The following is a 22457-nucleotide window of genomic DNA, read 5'->3' on the forward strand; positions in this document are numbered from 1 at the left end:
TGTTTTTCCTGCTTACGTCGTCAGGGCCGCGTTAGACTGTATTGGGCGGTGCAGTCTCTCAGGAAAATGCTCGTGCGTGTTTTTAAGAGCTCCGTCACCCGAAGATCTGCCTCTCAGGTGTGTGTGCCGCAGCTGGTGTTGTGAATCAGGCCGATGACACACACCTCTTATAACCCGGCTATTTCACAACACCAGGGTGGCCCTGCACCGCTGCCGACGAGACGAGGACCCGCTTCAGCCAGACGGAGCAGAGCTGGGAGAGCTCAAGTCTTCAGTCCTACAACGATCATTTGTGTACCGGTACTTTGAAAAGGGAAAATAATGATCGCGTTTTTGTCAGTTAAATCTGCCGAGATCATTTTTTTCTTTCTTTCTTTCTCAGTTATTTTAGTCAAATTCACTCTGATATCAGGTACATCTGCTTGATGAAATCTTCCATAAACTCACCGCGTTGAGCTGTAAAGCATAAGATTCCCTCTTTGGTCCATTAATAAAGTCCAGTATGTTTCTTTTCTCTTTGACTGAGATTATAGTAACACAGTGGATTGTATTACCTACAGCTAGAGGGGAAGCATCAAAGCACAGAACAGATCATTTCAAATGTAGCAGAATGATTCTTTTTCTGCTTGCAAAGACAAGAGCACACATGGCTACATTGTAAATCTAAAGCTAATTACCAACAGTGTAAAAAGAGGACATCTTTGTACTGTAACAGTATTTCATCTTAAACCAAAATGTGACGTGTGCCGAGCCATTATTTATCGGTAATTTCAAAATCTTTGGCCTCTGCTCTTTGCTGGATTTCAGCCGATTTTTCCTCAGAGGTTTTGTAACATCGTGTCACATCTACTCAAATTTGCAAAACTGAAGATTGGAATAATAAAATGAAGTGTACAGCTCTGAACAACCAGAGACAAAGAACCTGCTCCTCGGTGCTGTTCGTGCCTCTGCAGCAGAGAAGGGAGGCCTGGCCAGTGATGCCTGAGAGTATGGACCCCAGCCTCGGGGTGTGACGAGTTGGAACAGAAGGAAATGCACTGACCCACTTATGGCTTCCCTGGAGACACAGATATTTCCAACCACAGGCCCATCATGCAGGAGCCCCACTGTTTTGACCTGCTGACACTAAACCTTCTGTGCCCGCAGTGGTCCAAATATGGAATCAAAGTGGTTTTAGTGATTTTCCAGTGTCCAGATGCATCTGGCTCAAAGTCTTTACTTTAGTAGAGAGTCGAACTTTAAGTCACCTGAGTGACTGCGGCGTTTTTACGCATACTGTAAACCAGACCTTCCCAAAGTGTGGGGCCCGCCCCCTAGCGGCGGGGGGGGGGGGGGATCAAAACAAAACGCTTGGACACTGCTAGCACGGGGCGCCCACAGAAACGCAAAGCAGGAGATGAAGCGTCGCTGAATATGTTTCCAAACCAACTTCATTCTAAGCCAAAGACTAGAAAATGTGGTGAAGCAACTCTTCCCTTTGGCTTCACCAACCTTTTTAAAAATGTATTGACAGCAATGTTGAATATTATTACACAGGAAAAAAACAAGTACATGTAAAATAATGACACCGTGACGCCTCTGCCTTTGTAAACAAAGGGACAGTAACTGCGTGTAAACCTGCAGACAGTCAGATTAACAGTATTTCGTCTCTATCATTCTGTGATTCATCTCCTGTAAACAATAACGTGGCCACAGCGTGACGTGAATAAAGGCGCATACCTTTGACGCTGCCTGACCAACTCTGTATTCCTCGTCCACACGTTAAACGCAAAAATGGAGTTTTAAAAAAAATCTCCGTTTTCGGTGATTGGAAACGCCGTTTACGTGGACGAAACAGCTGCGTGGTCAAAATCACCCGTGTAGGTGCGGACGCAGCATAAAAGAGTTAGTAGTTTCTTTTATTACCACCTGTAATTTATTGCAGTTTACTTGTGTTTTTTAATTGTTTACTAAATGTTTGAGGTGTGAAATAAACCGCAATGGAGCAAAATATGAGCGCGTGTGGTTGGAGGATGTGTTTGTGCGTGTGCACGCGCGTGGGGAACATTTTTCTTGTAAAACAAAGGGGCCCAGCAAAAAGGTTTGGGAACCACTGCTGTAAACGGTGATGGGGATGACGAAGCACGGAACTAGTTTGAGGCGGCAATAGCGCCCTCTGCTGGAAACCTCTTGATATATAAAACCAATTTTGTCAGCACATCCACGAAGGAACTAAAAAAAAGATGTTTGTGTTTTGCCTCTTTTTATTTTCTTTCCCTTTGTTTTAAGGGAAACCGTGAAACTATAAAATGTAAATATAATCAATTATCAGAATATTATTTATGTTAATCAATAAAACGCAGGAGATCGACGTGGTGGGGCTGAGTGTTCAAACTTATTTGATACTTTAAACATGACATATTTAGCCGAATTAATTCGCGGGGTTCAAACAGCGGGGTTAAAGCTCCAAAACCCTCCACGGAAAAACACAGCAGGTGTTCCTGATTGGAGACCGGCAGGTGAAGTAACGACGGAGCGGAGAAGGACGTCTCGTTTGACTGCAAATATAACGCCAGCGTGTCCTGCATATACCCACAAATCGTTACTGCAATGAGCTTAACCGGCTTGAAGGTAGGCCCGGGTGAAACATCCACAGCTTTATTGTCCTTTCGTGTAAAAAAGAAAAGAAAGATGGATAAAAAGAGTAAAAGCGGAAATATCCTTCCTCCAAAATAGCTTCCCGTGGCTCTGCTGCTTTTCCTCGGGTTCACGTTGGACGGGGTTGAGGGTAAGAAGGTTAAAAAAAAATGTGAGATGTGTTTCAGCGTGGAGATTCATCAAGTTCGTTTACTGTGTCCTTTCTAAGGAACCTGCAGTGTGGAGCATTGCACCGACCCCACAAGATGCGTCCTGTCTAAAGACCAGAGGAGCTGCAAATGTGCTCTCGGCTTTTATGCTGACAAGTGTGACCGAAGTAGGCTCTCCTGTCTTTTCTTTTATTTCAATGCATTTCATCATCAGTTTTGTCAAAGAGAAACTGAATGCACCCCAGAATTATGCTGAGTTGGGCTGATTGTGTTTAGGGCTTTTGAATTGGAGATTAAATCATAACAAGTACAAAAATGTATACTTGTCTAAGATCAGCTTCTCAGATTGATCCCGGTGCTAATATCTCTTAGAATATTATTTCAAAGCTTGTCATTGTGAAAAATGAGTTTTCGAATCATGCGTTTGGTTTGTGATAGCATGCATTTAGCTGCACTGACACTGTTCTGCAAGTCCTCTTATACCCACTTCCACGTCTTGTTCCAACATAAATATGTAGTGTTGTTTTTTTGGAGGGCAGCCCGTGATAGTCCAATTTCACAAAGATTGAGGTGTTTGGCTCATTATCCCACTGCTGTGTATGAATCCTTATCCACAAACAAGCAAACCAGAGGGTGGAGTGTCTCTGAAGGACGAACAACTTAAGAGTAGCCAAAACGAGCCCAGATTTAAACTTTTCCTCCACCACGTTTCACTCTGCAGTACCCTTCTGTCTTCTGCTTCTCCATCTGTTACTGCCACAAACTTGGATCTCCCCTCCCTGGTTCTTCTACTTTAAAATGCTGATATGCAACAACCCACCCACAGCTTTCTCCCGACTAGTGTAGATGCTTCTTTTTCTGACCGCATTGTTAACGGTGCTTCTCCTGATCGCAGGCTCGTGTTTTCTTATGTAGCAAAGTCAATATCTGTGACGTTTCTTGCTGTCTCATTCAGCAAAGCCTGATGTTAATTAATCTAATCTTCTGAAGGTGTGCTCATTTTTACTCGGTGTTTTACAGTACTGCGCACTGCCCCTAAGAAATCTTCAGTCAAATTATGGTTTGATGTGGAAAAACTTTTTCCTAATTTTCTACTAGAAACTTGAGGCATAGTCACATTTGTAACTAGCAAACAATGACAGGGCTGCCTGTCATCTGACGTGTTTCAAGAGGTGGGATATAACCCAGGTTATTACAGTTAACGAAAGCTTGGTGTAAGAAGACATTTAAACTAACTGCAATGAAAACTAGTTTTAAAAACGATGAGAAGTAAAATGGAAACGATGGAATACAAATGAAGTTCATCCAGGCCTTTGAGACAACTGATGTCATTTTGTTTCAGTGTATGCAGTGTTTTCTAATAATGTTGTCTAACGTGAGAAGTAGTGGTCCTAGCCAGTGTTGGTCAAGTTACTTGAAAAAAGTAATCAGTAACTGATTACTTATTTTCAAAAGTAATTAATTACTTAGTTACTTTTTAAAAACACGATTTACAACCTGAATAGGTGATAAAGTGATAGATCTTTCAGCCCAATTCTACTTTTTCTGCATAATCCATCATACAAAATGTGATCAGATGGAAAAGTCTCTTTTTAAAACTTGTTTTATTAGTTTTAATCTTTTAACTTTATGCATCAAGCAAAAATTTAATTATCTGCAACATTCTGACTGGAAGAAATTAGTTTAACATTTAAACCTATTTTCTGCACATTCCAGCACATAAAATAAAATATTTTTGTGTTTACACTCAGTCTTTCAAATCGATACAAGTAAAACACAGCAGAAAATAAATAAAGTCAAAGACTCAGCGGTCCTGTTGCTCTATTTTCACCTGTAAAGCAGGAGCAGGGTAGGCGGAGGGTTACCCTGGTGCAGGTGTGCCGCGGTCAGTGGAAGAATCCGCGAGTTTCTCTGTGAGTTTCCCATTACGTCGTAGCTACTCGGTGCTTGTTGGAAGTTTAGGGGTTTTTTCACTGTAAAAAGAAGTTTTCTTCCCACGCACAGCGGACACTAATGTTTTTGTCACTTTTTATGGAATCAAACTCAAAGTAAGGTCAGTGCTTCCACGCTTTAAACGCTGCACGCTCATACTCTCTCTGCACTCCATATATTGTAACGATGGTTAAGTGTTACTGGACAGTGACATGTTGGTTTGACACACTTGGTAGAGCACGTCATTGAGACCGGGGATGCCCAGCCTATTAAAGTGCGCCCCCGCCGCCTGCCCCTGGCTCATCAGGAGGCTGCAGACAGGGAGCTGTGTGAAATGATGAAGGCGGGCATCATAGAACCATCTGATAGCCCGTGGGCCTCCGCGGTGGTGATGGTGCCTAAGAAAAAAAAGTCCTAGGATGCGTTTCTGTGTGGACTACAGACCACTCAACAACAGTGTGCAGAGAAAACCAACATGTCACTGTCCAGTAACACTTAACCATCGTTACAATATGATCCATTGTTGATCTGCACACAGCTGTTGTCACGAACGTCGCACTCGCTTACGTCACTGTCATGAGACATTCTCGCAAAAAATCACGGTTTTAGTAACGCAGTAACGCAGCGTTCCTACGGGAAAGTAACGGTAATCTAATTACCGTTTTTGCAATAGTAATCCCTTTACGCGTTACTTGAAAAAAGTAATCGGATTACAGCCCATCTCTGGTCCTAGCACAGAGCCTTGTGGGACTCCATGGCTAACCTTTGTGTGCATCAAACTTCTCATTTACACGAACAATCTGGAATCTCAGATGGATGCGATTCACCAACTGAGCCGTTTCCTTTGATACGTGTTTATGTTAGAGACTCACTGACGTTTGCTTCTTACAGATGCACATCTCAAGGTTATGTGTGGGAAAGACCACATAGCAATCAGAGCAGCGGAAGCTTTTTTCGAGTATCACGGCGTGCCGCTGGAATCGCTTCACTTGCCAAACAAATCTTGTGGTGCTAAGAGAGAGCATATCGACGGCGTCCCCTACTACGTGTTCAGGGTTTCCAAACACAAATACGTGACCTGTGGAGGACTGCCGTTTGAGGTGCAGCTCGAGCACAATTCCTTTAATGTCTGCGCCAGCCTAGAAAAAGATGAGCACCTCAATGTTTTGTTTCTTTTATTGTCCCCTTACAGAAAAATGTAACTCACATCTGGTTTTCCCTGAGTGTGAGGTCAGACCCTCGGGTTACTGGAAACATCATTAGAGATCCAGTTATCAGGATGGATTTCACGTGCATGTATCCATTCATCAGAAGAGTCAGTCTGCCTTTTTCAGTTTCACCAATCTCCAGGTGAGGGGCGAAATAAACGCATCTTTTCCATCCATGGTACTTCACTTTTCTTTTCTTTTTTTTAAGCTGCCTTTGAGCATTGTAATAAGTCTGTTCAATTGATGGACCTCTGAAACCCGTCTGCTGAAGTCTTTGCAATGAGTTAATGATTTTCTGTCCATTGAGTATTCAGAGCCACGAACAACCCGCCTTTCTTGACTTTCTTCTGTTTACGTGCAGCGAGACGGTGATGCGAGTAGACGAACTTGAAGCCAAGATACGGATGATGTTGTACACAGACCACACTTACACTAAACCTTACACAAGCTCTCCAACCATTGAGCTCCGAGACAAGGTGGGTTAAGATTTTAACCAGTCACAGATGAAACTGATGCTTAGACACAAGGATGGACTTTTGGTTCTTTGAAGCAGGTTTCAAATTCACCTGTGCTGTGATGCAGCCTGCCTTTATGCAACACCTGAGCTAAGCAGGTACATGTAGTGCTAGTCAACGTGCACTCAGGGCTGTAGAAATATTACTCAGATTAATAGGGTTTTGTTCATGTCTGATGGCAACAAGTAGAAGGGTTTAGTGCTAAAATCAGTCTGTTTGATACAGAGAACTACAGATCCTGAGCACTGTTGCCCGCCTGACCACGGTCTGACTCATGATGCCAGCTGCAATGGTGGTGCCATTTTCCAAGACTGTTGGGTGGTGGTTTTGTAAATGCTGATCTGTTATCTTGGACAGAAGCTGCCCAAGAGCAGTTTGATTATGCACAGGTTACAATGCTGATGTGCCCTGGTTCAAATGCAATAGAATAGCCCTTTACTGTCATTGTATGTGTACACTAGAATTGTGGGTGCTCCACACCAACGGTGCCAGAATGCAATATAGATGGTAGAAAACAGGAATAAATGGCAAACATCACGGGGGTTTCATTGGCATGCTTGACCATGACATGGCCGTGGCTGGGCTCATCTCTGATGCAGATGAGACGGCGTACAGGGCGCAGGTAGAGAACCTGTCCCGCTGGTGTTTAGAAAACAACCTGAAGCTGAACGAACTCATAATGGACTTAAGGAGGCACAGACTGGTCCCATTAGAAGTGGTGGAATCTGTCTCCACCTTCAGGTTTCTGGGCACCCACGTCGCCGTCCATCTCACCTGGACACACAACACAAACGCCCTGGTAAAGGGGGAGGTGGTGTGCAGGGTCACCTCAAACTCAGAAAAGAAGGCTCAGTTTGAGGGGGAGGTTTGCACATCTTGGAGGTGTGTGTGTGTGTGTGTGTGTGTGTACTGAGGTGGAAGACACAACGAGTTGGCCGGGCTAAAAGACATATCTGCAGCAGATGAACAATACATGAAAGTCATGTCCTTAAAAAATGGGGGAATCCAGTGAAGACCTGAGAGAAGCATCTGGTTCTTCAGCTGAGTAATTCATGAACCGTTTACCTCTGTGGTAGAGCGGCTGTCATGAAGGCATTTACAAGGGAGGGAAAACCTGAGGTGTGCCAAGGTACACGAACGGTAGCAACAGGCGTCACGGAGCGATGCATCCAAATATCATCAGTCTCTACAGACGAGGTCAGAGCAGCACACCAGGATGTCTAAAGTCATCTGTGAAGCACGGAGGCTGTTATGGTTTGGGTTTCAGTAGTATTGATGATCTTGTCAAAGTCGTTAACGATATGAAAAGTACCATCAGATTTACATTATCATCTGCAAAGCTTGTGATTGGCAGCAGCTCCATTTTTCAACATGAATCCAAGAACTGCAAATGCAGTGACAGTATACATGGTTAGTTGGTGATTGGCCTCCAGATCTTAACGTTACTGAAGCAATGGAACAAAAGGCAGCCAACATCCAAAGAGCAGCTCTGAATGTCCTTGAAGGTTGGTTGACGATGTAGAAACTCTCTTTGCCTCAAATGTTTCCATTTATGTTTGCATGTTTCAATAAATCTGTCCTATTTTCCTAACAAAATATCAAGAAATGAGGGGTTGCTCAGGGCTTTTGGACGAAAACCATATTTCTGGTCCTCCACACCTCACCTGTGTGGCTCTGTTGTCCACAACTGGTTCCCAGCACTGAGTTGGAGAACCACGCGTTTGACCGTTCAGGCTAAATGCTGAAAATGAGGTTTAAAGGGACGAAACGTTTAGCCGAGTTTATGCTCGGGGTGAAATTAGTCCCAGCTAATGTTCTACACACTGATGGTGGCTTTGACTTTGATGTTGCCTTTGTAAGCACGCGCTCCCATTAGAGATGACCTCAACTGGGATTAGCAGGTCAATCCTTTCTCTGCCATCAAAGAATCAAATTCAAATTTTATTTGTCACGTACACAGTCATACACAGTACGATATGTAGTGAAATGCTTGGACAACTGCTCGTGACCTAAAGAAAACAAAAAAGGAAAAGGCTATGAATAAGATCGGAAATAAATATGAAAAATTAAAAAGGGTAAATTTAACTAGGAAGGAATAAAATATAAATTAAGGTTAAAAATGAAATAACTGTACAACACAAATTAGAATGAAGGGTAAATTTAACTGGGAAGAATAAGATAAAAGATAAATATATAAATTAAAGTTGAAAATAAAATAACTGTACAACAAAATACACAATATAGAACTATATAAGAATGTATGAAGGAATCTAAATATAAATAAATATATACACAATAACAGCAGCTGTACAAGTATTAACTGGAAATGAAGAATATAGTGACCAGTGTTGTGCAAAAACAATGTCCAGAAAGTCCAGTGTGTGTGTAAGAACCATATGTGTGGGTCAGTACTGTGTGGTGGAATCAAATCAGAAGATTGGGAATTTTGACATTTATTCTTAGAAAATCGTCTTGGTTTAAGTGCCTTCTGAAGAACCAAATATTAATTAAAGTGAATTGTTTTGTTTTGCACAGGTATATGTCGAGGTTACAATGATGGAGCCTGCAGATTTATTTCTGCTCCGAGTAAACGAGTGCTGGGCCACACAGTATCCCCAGCCAAACTCTACAGAGGGATCTGTTCACTTCCTGCTTCAGAATGGGTCAGAACTTCTCTTTGTGTTGTTTCTGGCACGTGAACGATGAACTCCTCACATCCAGTGACTTCTCTCATCCAGGTGTGTGAAGGACCAAACGGTTTCCTTCCTTAATATAACCGAGGGACAGTCTGGACGTAATGGGCAGAAGTCCACCGTCCGCTACAGCTTCGACATGTTTCGCTTCTCAGCAGATCCGCACGACCTCTACCTGCACTGCACCGTACAGCTGTGTGACCTGGACGACCACGAGTCCTGCATTCCCGTGAGCTGCTGCTATTATTATTGAGGGCGATTTAGGAGTGTGGACACGATGAAGTGCATCGTTTTTACCGTCTCATCATCTTTGACTTTTCTCAGGAGTATCGTTCTTTTTCAGAATTGTAACTCGATCAGTAAGAGAGAAGCAGTGAGTGCCGACCCCGCTCAGGGTCTCCTCACCTATGGCCCCATCAGGATCGAAGTACCAGACAGATCTCAGTCCAGTAAGCTCCTGTTTCTCTATCAATCTTTACACTCTGCCTGCTGCTCCTGTAGCATCAGCAGGTTTCTGCTAATGAGAAACGTGTCCCTTCATTCTCTTTAAATTTCACATTTGTTTCAGGCGTACTGTTGGCGGTGGTGCTGCCCGTAGCAGCTGTGTGGACTCTCGGCTTCTTCCTCGTCATCCTCATCACTGTGGCCAAGGCTGGCAGAAAGAGGCTAGCGAAAATAGAGGAGCAGTGATGACAATGCTGCTGGCAGCACAAATAAAACATTAAAATGTGCATTTTTTTTCCCTTTGTTTTATTATTATGACGACCGTAACAAGTGTTCTTACAGACTGTGGGTGTCAGCTGAGGAAAGCATGGCTGCAGAAGGAACTGGTGACCTTTAAGCAAAAATCAAGTTTCATCTAAGATGATGCCTCGTGAGCCCAAAAGAGATTAACTTCTGTTATATTTGCAAAAACTGAGATCCAGACACATGTGGGCTCATCATTAACAAAAGCAACCAGGCTTATGGCAAGTTTGTGAACTGGAGGCTGAGTGTTGTTAGGAAAGCTTAACATTAGAAATGCAATGTTAGATATTTCAATGTCTAATTTTCTCCGTAACTCGATTAATGAAGGCAGCAAATTGTATGGAGATGAGATGAAACTGTCCTGTAGCTTCAAATATCTGTGACGTCACTGCGCGTCACTCTAGTGTCTGGAAATTTTGTTAAAGAAAAAGCGAATTTTAATCGTTTTATTTTGAGGACTTGAAATAACACGACGCGTGTTTTCCATGAAGATTTTTCTATAGTTAAATGGCTGTGGTCACGTGGACCTGCTGCAGCGTCCCATTCACAGCAGCAGAGGGCAGACTGACCATTACCTTGTGTGGCCTTTTGTTGGGGTCAGGTTTGTTGAGCCATGAGGGGGAGGTCTTAACAGGAAGTCGGTAACAGATATTTTATGGCGGATTCTTTTGTCCGATGATGGGCTCAGGCATGCTGCGCGGTTAAAACGTAAAGAAGTCGATTTCTGCAGCGGGGAAAAGTGAAGTTTCTCCCTCGGGTTGATTTTTGGGGGGTTACTGCGGTCGGTTTTTGCAGTAACCCCAGAAACGGCGCAACAAGTACTTTACTTTTCATGCGCTCATTTCGGTGCTCGGACGCTTGAAGTTGTGACTTTCAGCAGGATTTCTCCTCAGCTGCCGATCAGCCATTGTGACCGTCAGAAAGGGGCAAGGACTTCTGCTGCATCAGCTCCGTATGAGGAAACAAACACTTGGATGCTCCGTGAGGGAAGCTGTCCCGGATCGACCAAGAATGGAGTAGAAACACTTTGTTTTCTCGGGCTTTTAAATGTGCCTTAAGTTTCTCAGCTGAACAATAATGGCCCGATAGATCACTTTCCGCAGGAGTTAAATGTAAAAGCATCTGCTTGTCGGAGGAAGCGGCTTGGTTTGATATTTGCCATTCAACAAGTCTTTGCGTCCGAGGGAAGGATGACATCCCAACAAACCTGGGCTCAGATCATCACGTCCGCGTCCTTACTCTCCCTGGTCTTGTGCAGCGCGGTGCCAGATGACCCAGAGGAAGAACGCTTCAGCGCCGAGGTACGCTGAAGGCTCCGTAGGGGGGAGACTGCCATGTTGTTATTTAAATCGTTGTTGCTGCACATTGAAACGAATCATCCTGCTTTCAACAGTCTCACTGCAGAATTACAGATTACAGCGGGAGCTCGTTTGACCTTTGTCCTCTTTCCAGATAACAGCTCTGCAGGTGTGACCGACGTCCGTCAACAAGGAAACGATTAGACCCGAGTGTTTCCTTTGAGTGGTAACAATGTGTCTGAAGCGGCATCTTTAGACCGCAGAGTGAAACTCAGTCATTGTGAAAGTTTGAAACTCACCTGGAAATGACTTTGATGTGTTGTGTTACCTGTGATTATTTATTAGTGAGTTTATCCCCCAAACACAACACGAAGGCTAATTAAATGTGTTTTTAAGCTCTGCTTTTAAAGGTTTAATAGGGACATTATTCAAACTTGTCACGTAAACCACACTGCTGTAGGAAAGTTTCTCTCTGGCAGGTTTGGCCCGTCCGGCTTCATAACGACACATTTGATTGGTTAAGATTTGTCCTGCTAGCAAAGACCCTCGAAGGATTTTCTGTCTCAGTGCGCACGCATGAAGCCGCGTTGCATGTGGGTTTTTTCGTGTTCTCCTGCTGAGGCACATGTTACCTAACATCAGGACCCTCCCCCCACCCATCTGGAGCCATCATCCTGTTTTGCCTGTTCTGTGACTTCGTGGCTCAGTTTCAGTGCCATCAAACATGAAACGAAGAAGAATAATTCACAACATGTGACGCTTCATTCAGCAGGGACCTCAGGCACTCATGCAGAGCTATAGGTTTAGCTGGTGTACCCACAGGACTGACGTGCAATTTATTTAATGTCCGTTTTCCCGTTTCTGTCCTCTCTCCCCGTCTTGGCTGTCACCGCAGGAACGAAGGAGCAGGAATGTCCTGGTATTAATGCAAGCCATCTGGTTTGTTTCTACTTTCTCTTTCCTCCCGACTCCTCAGATGCTGCTCTTCCAACAGCTGGGGCTGTCACGCTCATGTATACACCATGCATTCCTGATGCACAAGCACAGAGACCTGCTATCTTAAGGAAATCTGACGACCTCTTCTATTTTCCTTCCACGCAGGCATGGCTCCGTAAATTCGGCTACCTGTCTCAAGCCAGCAGGCAGATGTCCACCATGCAGTCGGCTCAGATTATGTCCAAAGCTATCAGCGACATGCAGCGCTTGTATGGACTGGAGGTGACCGGGAAGGTGGACTCTGCTACGCTCGCGTAAGCTCTTTATGTGCTGAGAGCAGTGACCACAAAGAGAGCTCAGGGATATTGTATAGACTTTTTTTTCTATTCATTTGCATATTATGAATTCAACGTGTGTGTGTGGGGGGGGGGGGGGGATGGATGGAAGGACAGTTCCAGGCACAAATCCCAAATACGAGCATGGCTTTTCCTTCAAAGATTTTCAAAATAATTTTACTGCAAATTCTCGGCTGGAAACGCTGTTTGTGGTTTTCTTGTCAAGTGTGAAGACGGTCAGTTTGTGTCTGTGTGGTAGATTTGTAGTGAAACTACAAAGACCTGCATCTTAGATTAGCTGTTCATAAAGCCTGGAAACTGAGGGATACATCTGCATCTTCTTCCACTTATCCAATTTACAGTGGCAGGGGGTTGGAGCCTGTCCCGGGTATCGTAGGGCAAGAGGGGAGGGTATAATTTAGGACTGCCAATAAACCCAGCCCCTTATACCCACTATCATGCAAAGGGAACATGCAAACTCCACAGAGGATTTGAACTCTGACTGTGAATTAATGGTGCAAAGCGCCACAACACCGCCCACACTTTGCTGAAAAGTCCAGGTTACAGCAGCCGGCTGGGGAATGTTTCCAAAAGTTCCCAAGAGCTGCATCGATATACAGTCAGGTCCATAAATATTGGGACATCGACACAAGTCTAACATTTTTGGCTGTATACACCAGCACAATGATTTCAAATGAAACGAACAAGATGTGCTTTAACTGCAGACTGTCAGCTTTTATTTGAGGGTGTTTACATCCAAAGCAGGTGAACAGGGCAGGGTAATGGGACAGAATAAGAACCACTTTTTAATACTTGGTTGCAAATCCTTTGCAGTCAATCACAGCCTGAAGTCTGGAACACAGACATCACCAGACGCCGGGTTCCATCCCTGCTGATGCTCTGCCAGGCCTCTACTGCAACAGTCTTCAGTTCCTGCTTGTTCTTGGGGCATTTCCCTTCAGTTTTGTCTTCAGCACATGAAATGCTCAGTCGGATTCAGGTCAGGTGATTGACTTGGCCATTGCAAAACAGTCCACTTCTTTCCCTTCAAAGACTCTTTGGTTGCTTTTGCAGTTTGCTTTGGGTCGTTGTCCATCTGCACTGTGACGCACCATCCAATGAGTTCTGAAGCATTTGTCTGAATATGAGCAGATAATATTGCCCGAAACACTTCAGAATTCATGGTGCTGCTTTTGTCAGCAGTTACATCATCAATAAATACAAGAGAACCAGTTCCACTGGCAGCCATACATGCCCACGCCATGACACTTCGAGTGCCATGCTTCACCGATGAGGTATGCTCAGGATCATGAGCAGTTCCTTTCCTTCTCCATGCTCTTCTCTTCCCGTCACTCTGGTACGAGTAGATCTTGGTCTCGTCTGTCCACAGGATGTTGTTCCAGAACTGTGATGGCTTTTTTAGATGTTGTTTGGCAAACTCTAATTTGTCCTTCCTGTTTTTGGGGCTCACTAATGGTTTCCATCTTGTGGTGAACCCTCTGTATTCACACTGGTGGAGTCTTCTCTTGATTGTTGACACACATGCACCACCTCCTGGAGAGTGTTCTTGATCTGGCCAACTGTTGTGAAGGATGTTTTCTTCAGCAGGGGAAGGATTCTTCGGTCGTCCACCGCAGTTGTTTCAGGTCTTTTGGTGTTGCTGAGCTCACCGGTGCGTTCCTTCTTTTTGAGAATGTTCCAAACAGTTGTTTTGGCCACGCCTGATGGTTTTGCTGTCTCTCTGATGGGTTTGCTTTGTTTTCTCAGCCTAATGATGGCTTGCTTCACTGATAGTGACAGCTCTTTGGCTCTCATCTTGGCAGTTGACAGCAACAGGCTCCAGATGCAAACAGCACACTTGAAATGAACTCTGGACCTTTTATCTGCTCATTGTAATTGGAGGAATGAGGGAATAACACACACCTGACCATGGAACAGCTGAGAAGCCAATTGTCCCATTACTTTTGGTCCCTTAACAAGTGGGAGGCACATATGCAAACTGTTGTAATTCCTACACCGTTCACCTGCTTTGGATGTAAACACCCTCAAATAAAAGCTGACAGTCTGCAGTTAAAGCACATCTTGTTCGTTTCATTTGAAATCATTGTGCTGGTGTATACAGCCCAAAATGTTAGACTTGTGTCGATGTCCCAATATTTATGGACCTGACTGTACACGTTTCTAGGTTAGTCTGGTGAGAATGAGAAAGCTAATCTCATCCAGCTTAATGTGGAACTGAGAAATCCTTTATTGTGTGTGCGTGCGTGCGTGCGTGCGTGCGTGTGTGTGTGTGCGTGCGTGTGTGCGTGCGCATGTGTGTGTGTGTGTGTGTGTGTGTGCGCGCGCAGGGCCATGCGGCGGCCTCGTTGTGGCCTCCCTGACAGAAAGCCCGAGGATCTGGTTGACAGGAAGAAGCGCTACGTTCTGACTGGGCAGCGCTGGGACAAAGATCACATCACCTACAGGTTTCCAGACCAAATGAAACAATCAGACTGCAATAAATCAAAGTGCTCCGCAGCTCTGATACGATTTTACTTCTGACTTCAGTATAATGGACCAAAACATGCCCCCGTCCCTGGGAGAGGAACGGACGTACGATGCGATCCGCAAAGCCTTCGGTGTTTGGAGACGAGTCACGCCGCTCACCTTTGAGGAGCTACCACCTGGACACGGCGTCAACAGCAGCCAGACGAAGCTCGCCGATATCCTGCTGCTGTTTGCCTCCGGTTTCCATGGTGATATGTCACTGTTCGATGGCGAGGGTGGGTCTCTGGCCCACGCCTACTATCCCGGACCGGGAATAGGTGGGGACACGCACTTTGATTCAGATGAGCCTTGGACACTGGACAACGAAAACCCGAAAGGTCAGTGGGTTTGTTTTTTTTCTGCTTATGTGAGAAATTCAACTTAATCTCTGAACAGTCGCCGTTTTGGTCGATATCAGCTGGGAGGCGACCTGGAAGGATGCGGTCGTACTCGGTGACCTGACTCGCTTTGACTCCGCAGTGATAAATGTTTGGGCCGAGAGCTCTCAGTGCCTTTTGTGTTCGTTTGTGTGCGCACCAACCACAAAGCAATGTGCATTTTCCTTGTTGTGCACACTCAAAGCAGATGACCCACAGCTACGCCTGTCTCTCTCGCAGGTATAGATCTGTTCCTGGTTGCGGTTCATGAGCTCGGTCACGCTCTGGGTCTGCAGCATTCGGATAACCCCAGAGCCACAATGGCTCCTGTCTACCAGTGGGTCCACACACAGAACTTCACGCTCCATGAGGATGACATCAGAGGCATACAGCACATATATGGTGAGAAGAACGCGCTCTATGGATGTCTTTGGTGATACAGAGTTATTTCTACCAGCATGAGATGTTCTTTTCTTTGGGCTGCAGAGCTTCTAAATCTCTGTATGCAGAAGAGATGTGAAACCCCACAGTGCTCTGGAAATTATGGATATTACTAGAAATGATGCTGATTATCCTCATGGTGAATCCTTGCACAGCGGTCCAGTGCAGTGTTTGGGGCTACTTAAATGCATATTAGCAGTATTTATGGAAAAACACTATTGAATCTAAAAGCAAATGCCCCAAACTTTATTTTGTCTTTCATGATTAACATTTCAAATCTGCCCTACCCCTGCAGCGAAAGCCTTTCCATCTATTCTTGATTGTGCGTGTTGTCGGGCTCACCATCCTCAGAGGGGTGTCATCATCTTCTGTTTCCATGCTGAGCTTTGATCGCTGCGCTGTTAGCGAGCCAAACGTCAGTCATCGCTCTCACGTCACATCTGGATCCTTACAGAGGATGCAGGAAGCAGCAGATGCAGAATGTCATGCATTCCAGTATGATGAGCCCATCTTCTTCCTCCTGAATAGATGGCGTTGTTGATTAACAGACGCCGTTTGTCGGCGTATCACGCTGCATTAAAACCACAGACGTGAATTGTTCACACTTGATGATTTATGAACTTTGCATTTCTTTTGCTTTAGATGAAAACGAGGATTTTCCGCAGGTTTCACGCTTGTTTTGATTTTACATCCCGTGACGTTTGATTCTCTCACATCAGCTGTTTTATATAAATCCGCCTCTGAGTAACAGCTCGGAGCTTTTAGCGCTCTGAGCTGGAGATGGTTGATACAAAACTGAGCTTAAAGCAAGAGCGAACGTTTACCGTGTGGTCAGACACACGACCCGAATAAATCCAAGTGCTGCTCGTTATGGTGTTTGCTCACAGCTTCCTCCTGATTGGCTACGAGTGAATGCTGCTGAGAAGACTCGCTGACATCTTTGGGTTTGGGATGTATTTTGCTTTGGAGCCAAAAATGTTGTAACATCGGCGGGCAGTCAGCCTCGTCCTGGAGCTTTTTCCTTTCTTTGTGCAGAGACGCAGACGCGCCCGCTGTCTTCCTGTGAGGATAGCGGCCGACTAGGGTCTTTGTAAATGTGAAGTTTTTATTCCACTGAAACACAGCTGAATTTAAAAGAAGAAAACTGATGACAGTATCTTTGTGCTGCGATGGCCTCAGTTCTCGTTTGGCAGCACTGAGCTTTTGTTGTTTTGCTGCAGACGGTGGATTTCTTCACATACTGGCCTCGATGTGTTCTGAGCAAAGCCTTTGGTCCAGTGTAACCCACGCATCTTGGAGCCCATCAGCTGATACCTATTGCATAACTGACTTTATCTGTGTGTTTTCCTCTCTTAGCAACCAGCAGATTTTTCCAACGAGCAGCAGCAGAGTGACAGTCGGTCACAAAATGGAAAACTGCGTTCGCTCTGCTGCAGAGTATTTAGTCGAAAGGAAGCGAATAAAAGCAAGTATTAATGTCTAATGCCACACAGACTGGAGCCTTTCCTGTTGCCTCTTTTTTCCCCCAAGGTCCTCCCCTCATCACAGATGCTTCGCCTACTTCTCCGCTCGCCCCTGACGATGAACCCAGCGTCGACTCCCCCACCTCCCCTTCTGTCCCAGAAGAAGAGCCCACCACTTATTCTCCAGCCGATGCCCCACGCGTCCCGACGGACGCCGACCCGGATCCTCCGGCCCAACCCGAACCGAGTCCCGGTCCCACCTCGCCTCCCATCCTCCCTACCTCCACCACCCAATCCCCGCCTGTGCCAGAACCCGTCACTCCACGGAAAGACATCCCTCCTCCTCCTCGGCCTCCCAAGCTGCCAGACAACCAGCCCCCTGACATCTGCGATGGAGACTTTGATACAGTGACCATGCTGAGGGGGGAGATGTTTGTCTTCAAGGTAAACAAACAGGGCTTTGCTCACAGCTGCAATGTTCGAGTCATGCGAGGGAAAGTAACTAAGACGTGCATCGTTGTTTTGCTTTTGCAGGGTCGTTGGTTCTGGCGGGTTCGGAGGAACCGCGTCCTCGATAATTACCCCATGCCGATATCTGTATTCTGGAACGGTCTCCCCACCGACATTGACGCAGCGTACGAACGTCACGACGGCAAATTTGTCTTTTTTAAAGGTACGTCACAGCTGCTTATTCCAAATAAAACCAGCCACTTCCACAAAGCGTCGCCCACCTGCTGAGCAGCGAGTGCGTTACGCCTCGACGTTATTCTAGTTTAGCTCTAGTTCCTCATTTCGCGTCCTCTCTGAGGAGCAGCGTAACATGAACTGTTCGATGCAAACTCTGCATTCGTCTCCTGCACAACTTGATTTACAAGGTTCTGAATCACACGGATTTGAGTAAAAAATGTTTAAAACACCACAGAAAAAGAAAAAACTCCCCTCAAAAGAATAAAACATTACGACACGATTGCTGCAAACTGAACGAGAGCACCGAGTTTGCATTTATGAATGTGTGTTTGTGAGTTCACTGGGTGTTTTGAACAGGCCTGTGCAGCGTGGCAGCTGTTATTGGCTCCAGCTGAGCCCGGACGGCCTCATGAAAGAGGTGGAGGGGCTTACATCAGCCTCTCTGACTGCGCTGCTCCAGATGTGAGCAGCTGTGGTGCTTTGCTGTGCGTTTTCAGGATTTCTGATCAGGCTCGGACACTTCAGTACATTTTATTGGCCTGGAGCGCAGCGCAGCAGCCTGGCAGTAGAAGCGGAAAGTGGCTGAAAGTGTGTCCAAAGATTAGGCTTAGGAGAGGAGTCAACCCTCACATATGGAAGTCTTGGAAAATGTGTGAATGCATGCCATTTCAACCTCGCCTGTCTTTTCTGCTTTTCTTCTGGAGTGAGTAAACCTGCTGATGTACACCATGTGTGCTGACCATGAGCTTCTTTTCATCTTCCTTTCTTCTCCTCAGACTTACCTTTGCCTTATTCTTCCCTCTGTTGGCCGTGTCAGAAACACGAGCTGTGCGAGAAAGCTCGACTCGGTGTGCTTTTGTTTCTTTGGACAAAGCGTCGTCTCCATCTGTGCCTACAGGTGACAGATTCTGGCTGTTCAGGGAGGCTGACGTGATGCCAGGGTACCCACAGCCCTTATATCACTATGGAAAAGGCGTTCCTCCACACGGGATCGACACAGCGATCTGGTGGGAGCCCAACGGGCACACGTACTTCTTCTCTGGAGACAGGTATGATTCGGCTACACGGAGCGCGGAGGTTTTAACGCCGCGTAGACATCTTAATACGTCTTATTGTCTCGCAGGTACTGGCGATACAACGAGGAGACACGGACCACAGACCGCGACTTCCCCAAACCAATTAGCAGATGGGGCAGGATCCCTCCCTCCCCTAAAGGAGCCTTCCTCAGCGATGATGGGGGTAAGTCAGGAGTTTAAATTGAGCAATTTGCCCGGGTTTTATTTTAGCAGTAGGAACATCCAACAGCTTCGGTTTATGAGAATCACAACAAACATAAAAAGCTTCGCCTTCACTGTTGGAAGCAAGAGAACAGCCTGACAGAGCAGCAGGGTGGAGGTGGAGGGAGCGAAAGAAGGAAAGGTTGGAGGAAGCAGTGAAGCAACAAAGCAGAGAGAGGAAGGAGAGCGCTGGTCTGTGGGTTGGCCCGTCCTTCCTTTTGGAAATGAGATTTGTGTCCGAGCAGCTCTGAATGCACTCTGTAAGAGTCGGATCACATCTCCACCCAGACGCTGTGCAGGCAGCCTGTGCAGCACAGAGAAGAATCTGTGCTTATTCATGCAGCATGTTGTCAATAAGTGCACGAAGGCGACAGATTTCAAAGGATTTATTGCATTTTGGTTTTATTTTATCCAATAATTTGGCAGACTTGACTAATATAGTCAGGCCTGGCTGTCACCAAAGCGGCGCACTGTGTGAGTCTTCGCACACGACCTTTTGAATGTGCAGCGATTCTTTCTTTTGCATGTTTGTCGCACTCGTACGTTTCTGATCATCAAACAAGTTTACAATATTAGAGAAAAGTAACCCGAGTAACTAGAAAAGACTGTTTTTAAATGATGAGTTTATTCATTAGTCCACCTTCTGAAAAAGTTTCTGTTATTAGAATTTGTTTGATGATCTGAAACATTGTGACAATAATGCAAAATCATGAGGGGGAAATACTCTTTCATAGCACCAAGTTACAAAATACAGTTACAGGATTAATCTGCGCGGGTCGCCTCTGCAGGTTCGCTGTTGAACACGACGAGGTCGGCACGTAACCCTGGAAAACCACAAGTTCATGTTTTTGATGATTTGACTAATAAGATGCGATGAGTGAATTTATTTTGGTATCTTTGGACGGAGCCTCTTCCTTGTTTGTGAGAGCTAGCTGTAGCTGTACGGATAACTACGTACATTCACTGCCTGTTAGATTGATCTGACTCTATAATGTTCTACAGCCAGAAAGGCTCTATTCACATGAGGGGGGCTTGCTCCCAAACATCAGCACTGTGCATGCTGTATAATCGGCATCAAGTGAAAATGTCTCCTTTCTTCTCCTCGTGCAGCTTACACCTATTTCTACAAAGGCACCAACTACTGGAGATTTGACAATCGCAGATCCGAAGCAGACAAAGGCTATCCCCGCTCCATCCTGAAGGACTTCATGGGTTGCGTGGGGGTCCCCGACCCGAAGCCCGACGCAGACGCCGAGCCGGAAGACAAACCGGTCGAGCCTTCAGACCGAGGCAAAGACGAGCACAAAGAGCCAGACAGAGACGCAAACTCGGAGCGAGAGGAGACCGCTAAGCCTGACAGCACAGAGGAAGAGGAGGACAAAGACGTGAACGTGGTCGTGGCTGTGGCTGACAATGAATCAAAGGTCATGACCCTGATTATGGTGGTCGTTCCCCTGGTGCTCATCCTGTGCATCCTCGTCCTAATCTATGCCATCCTCAGGACTCTTCAGAACAAAGAGACACCGAGGGCCTTGGTGCACTGCAAGCGCTCGCTGCAGGACTGGGTGTGACGCTCGAGTCGAAGAGAGAGTTCAGGTGTCCGTCGTTCATCTGGTGCAGCCGCCCAGTTTTTACTTTTGGCGTTAGAGGAAAAGAAGCTTTGAAAAAGCTGACGATGGGCCCGTTAGTCATTGGGAGAACTTTCACTGCTCGTGTGACGTGATAAAAAAATTGTGAATTCAGCGCCTGTGGAGCTTTAGCTCGGCCACAGGTTTTTCTACTGTGCCTCTCTCTGTGCCTTCCAAAAGTCTGAAAAGGTCCCCCCCCAAAAAAACCCCTTTCTTTAAAATAAGTTTTCACCAGGGATGTGTGATTGCATCAATTCCAACTGGACTGAGGACGTTTGGGGGATTATTTGTAGTGTAAATGCAGACCAAGTCTTTCGAGCACATATATTAGAAGCACCGTCACATAAACACGTTTGCTTGCATTAATAAGAACAAGCTTTTTAATGAAGATGCTTCAGCAGCGTTTCTTCTGTTTAGAACAGATCGTTTGCACTTTGCCGTCTCTGTTGTGCTGTTTGCGTCTCTGCAGGCCGAGCTCGTCCTCCAACAGCGCAGGAATGTTCGACAGCTGCGTGTCCATGACTTGCCCGCTTCCCACTGAGCCCATTATGTCTGACCTTTCCTTCACACATGACACACATTAGCTCAAAAACAGCTTGTATCTGCACTGATTTGTGCATGCATGTTCGCTCATCCACCCGCAGCACGTAGCTTTTCTTTTCGTGCACAGACACTTAGGCTCCAGCCTCCCCTCCTCCTGCCGCAGCCTCTTGCAGACTGCAGCGCTACAAACACGATCCCAGCGGAGACGTGCTGATATACGGCCGGTGCCGGCGTTAGGATTTATTCGCCTTTTTATGAGCGCTGTCGAGAATTATCGAGGTCTTTTATAAAATCTGCAGTGTCAGCCTGTGGAGAGTGAAAAAGCAACTGTGTCCTCTTTTTATGTCTCTATTGCTTTTTTAATGCTAAACAGAGTTAAAGCTAATTATGTCTACGAGGGAGAGGCCTGAATGGGTGAGGGTCTGGTTTCCATTAAGGCCACATGTTGCAGATTTAGGGCCGTCAGGCATGAGGGGAGGCGGGGGAGTCGGGAAAAATGCAGAAGGGGGAGTTATAAAAAGTGATGGCGGTGAGTAAAGAGTAGAAGGGAAATAAGAGGGAAGGAGATGAGGAGAGGGAGGGCTCTGTCAGTGTTTCCTCAGGTTTCTGCATAAAAGGACGAGCGAGCGAGGGAAGGAAGGAAGGAAGGAGAAAGGGAGGTTAGAAGGATTTAGAGGAGGAGCAATGCTGGCGTTGTGCCTCCTGACCTACATTGGGCCACTCGAGTCCGCTTCTCCTTTTCAGCTCTTGTTTCTGCTGCGCTCTGTTTTCACGGCTACAGATGACTGTCTGCTTTTTCTCTGCTCGCTTTTCTTTCTTTCACTCATGTATTTTCCCCGGTGTGTTCATTTTCTCCTCCACTCTTCTGGAAAGTCAGCTCAAGCATATACAAGATAATGAATCCACAGAAGCATCTGCAGGACGGGATCTCGTCTTATTGTCTTTCCCGGCTCATCGATCAGCATTTTAAACTTGTTAACCTTTGCATCGAGTTTCGTTGTGACTTGTTTTCCCTCCTGTGGATACTGCGGCGGCGTTTTTTAAAGAACTATATAGATAGTACGG

General features: G+C 45.8%; 2 protein-coding genes and 1 long non-coding RNA gene across 5 annotated transcripts; all 3 read left to right on the top strand.

Annotated features, from left to right (window-relative positions):
* The first annotated feature begins 2503 nt into the window (after positions 1–2503).
* Positions 2504–2953, top strand: LOC146664468 (uncharacterized). The gene is made up of 3 exons (XR_014912476.1): positions 2504–2610; positions 2716–2767; positions 2846–2953. It is a non-coding gene; the product is annotated as an uncharacterized LOC146664468 (long non-coding RNA).
* A 2642-nt stretch (positions 2954–5595) lies between these two features.
* On the top strand, positions 5596–10430 carry zpd (zona pellucida glycoprotein d). The gene is made up of 7 exons (XM_085411558.1): positions 5596–5818; positions 5911–6068; positions 6288–6402; positions 8977–9104; positions 9180–9363; positions 9478–9583; positions 9703–10430. Exons 1-7 carry the CDS (start codon positions 5627–5629, stop codon positions 9822–9824), a joined length of 1005 nt encoding a protein of 334 aa, XP_085267684.1. The 5' UTR covers positions 5596–5626; the 3' UTR covers positions 9825–10430.
* A 131-nt stretch (positions 10431–10561) lies between these two features.
* mmp15a (matrix metallopeptidase 15a) lies at positions 10562–22434 on the top strand. Of its 3 annotated transcripts, none has more exons than XM_085411555.1 (10): positions 10562–11182; positions 12281–12429; positions 14799–14915; positions 14998–15314; positions 15594–15755; positions 17325–17701; positions 17792–17930; positions 18843–18993; positions 19068–19183; positions 20332–22434. In XM_085411555.1, exons 1-10 carry the CDS (start codon positions 11072–11074, stop codon positions 20790–20792), a joined length of 2100 nt encoding a protein of 699 aa, XP_085267681.1. In that variant the 5' UTR covers positions 10562–11071; the 3' UTR covers positions 20793–22434. The 3 variants fall into 3 exon arrangements, with proteins under 3 accessions (XP_085267681.1, XP_085267682.1, XP_085267683.1); XM_085411556.1 differs by lacking the exon at positions 10562–11182 and adding an exon at positions 11367–12098; XM_085411557.1 differs by lacking the exons at positions 10562–11182; positions 12281–12429 and adding an exon at positions 12454–14122.
* The last annotated feature ends 23 nt before the right edge of the window (positions 22435–22457 follow it).

This window comes from Rhamphochromis longiceps, linkage group LG7, assembly GCF_057381845.1.
Source record: "Rhamphochromis longiceps isolate RC_006_pf linkage group LG7, R_longiceps_female_GT1.1, whole genome shotgun sequence".
Classification (NCBI taxonomy): domain Eukaryota; kingdom Metazoa; phylum Chordata; class Actinopteri; order Cichliformes; family Cichlidae; genus Rhamphochromis; species Rhamphochromis longiceps.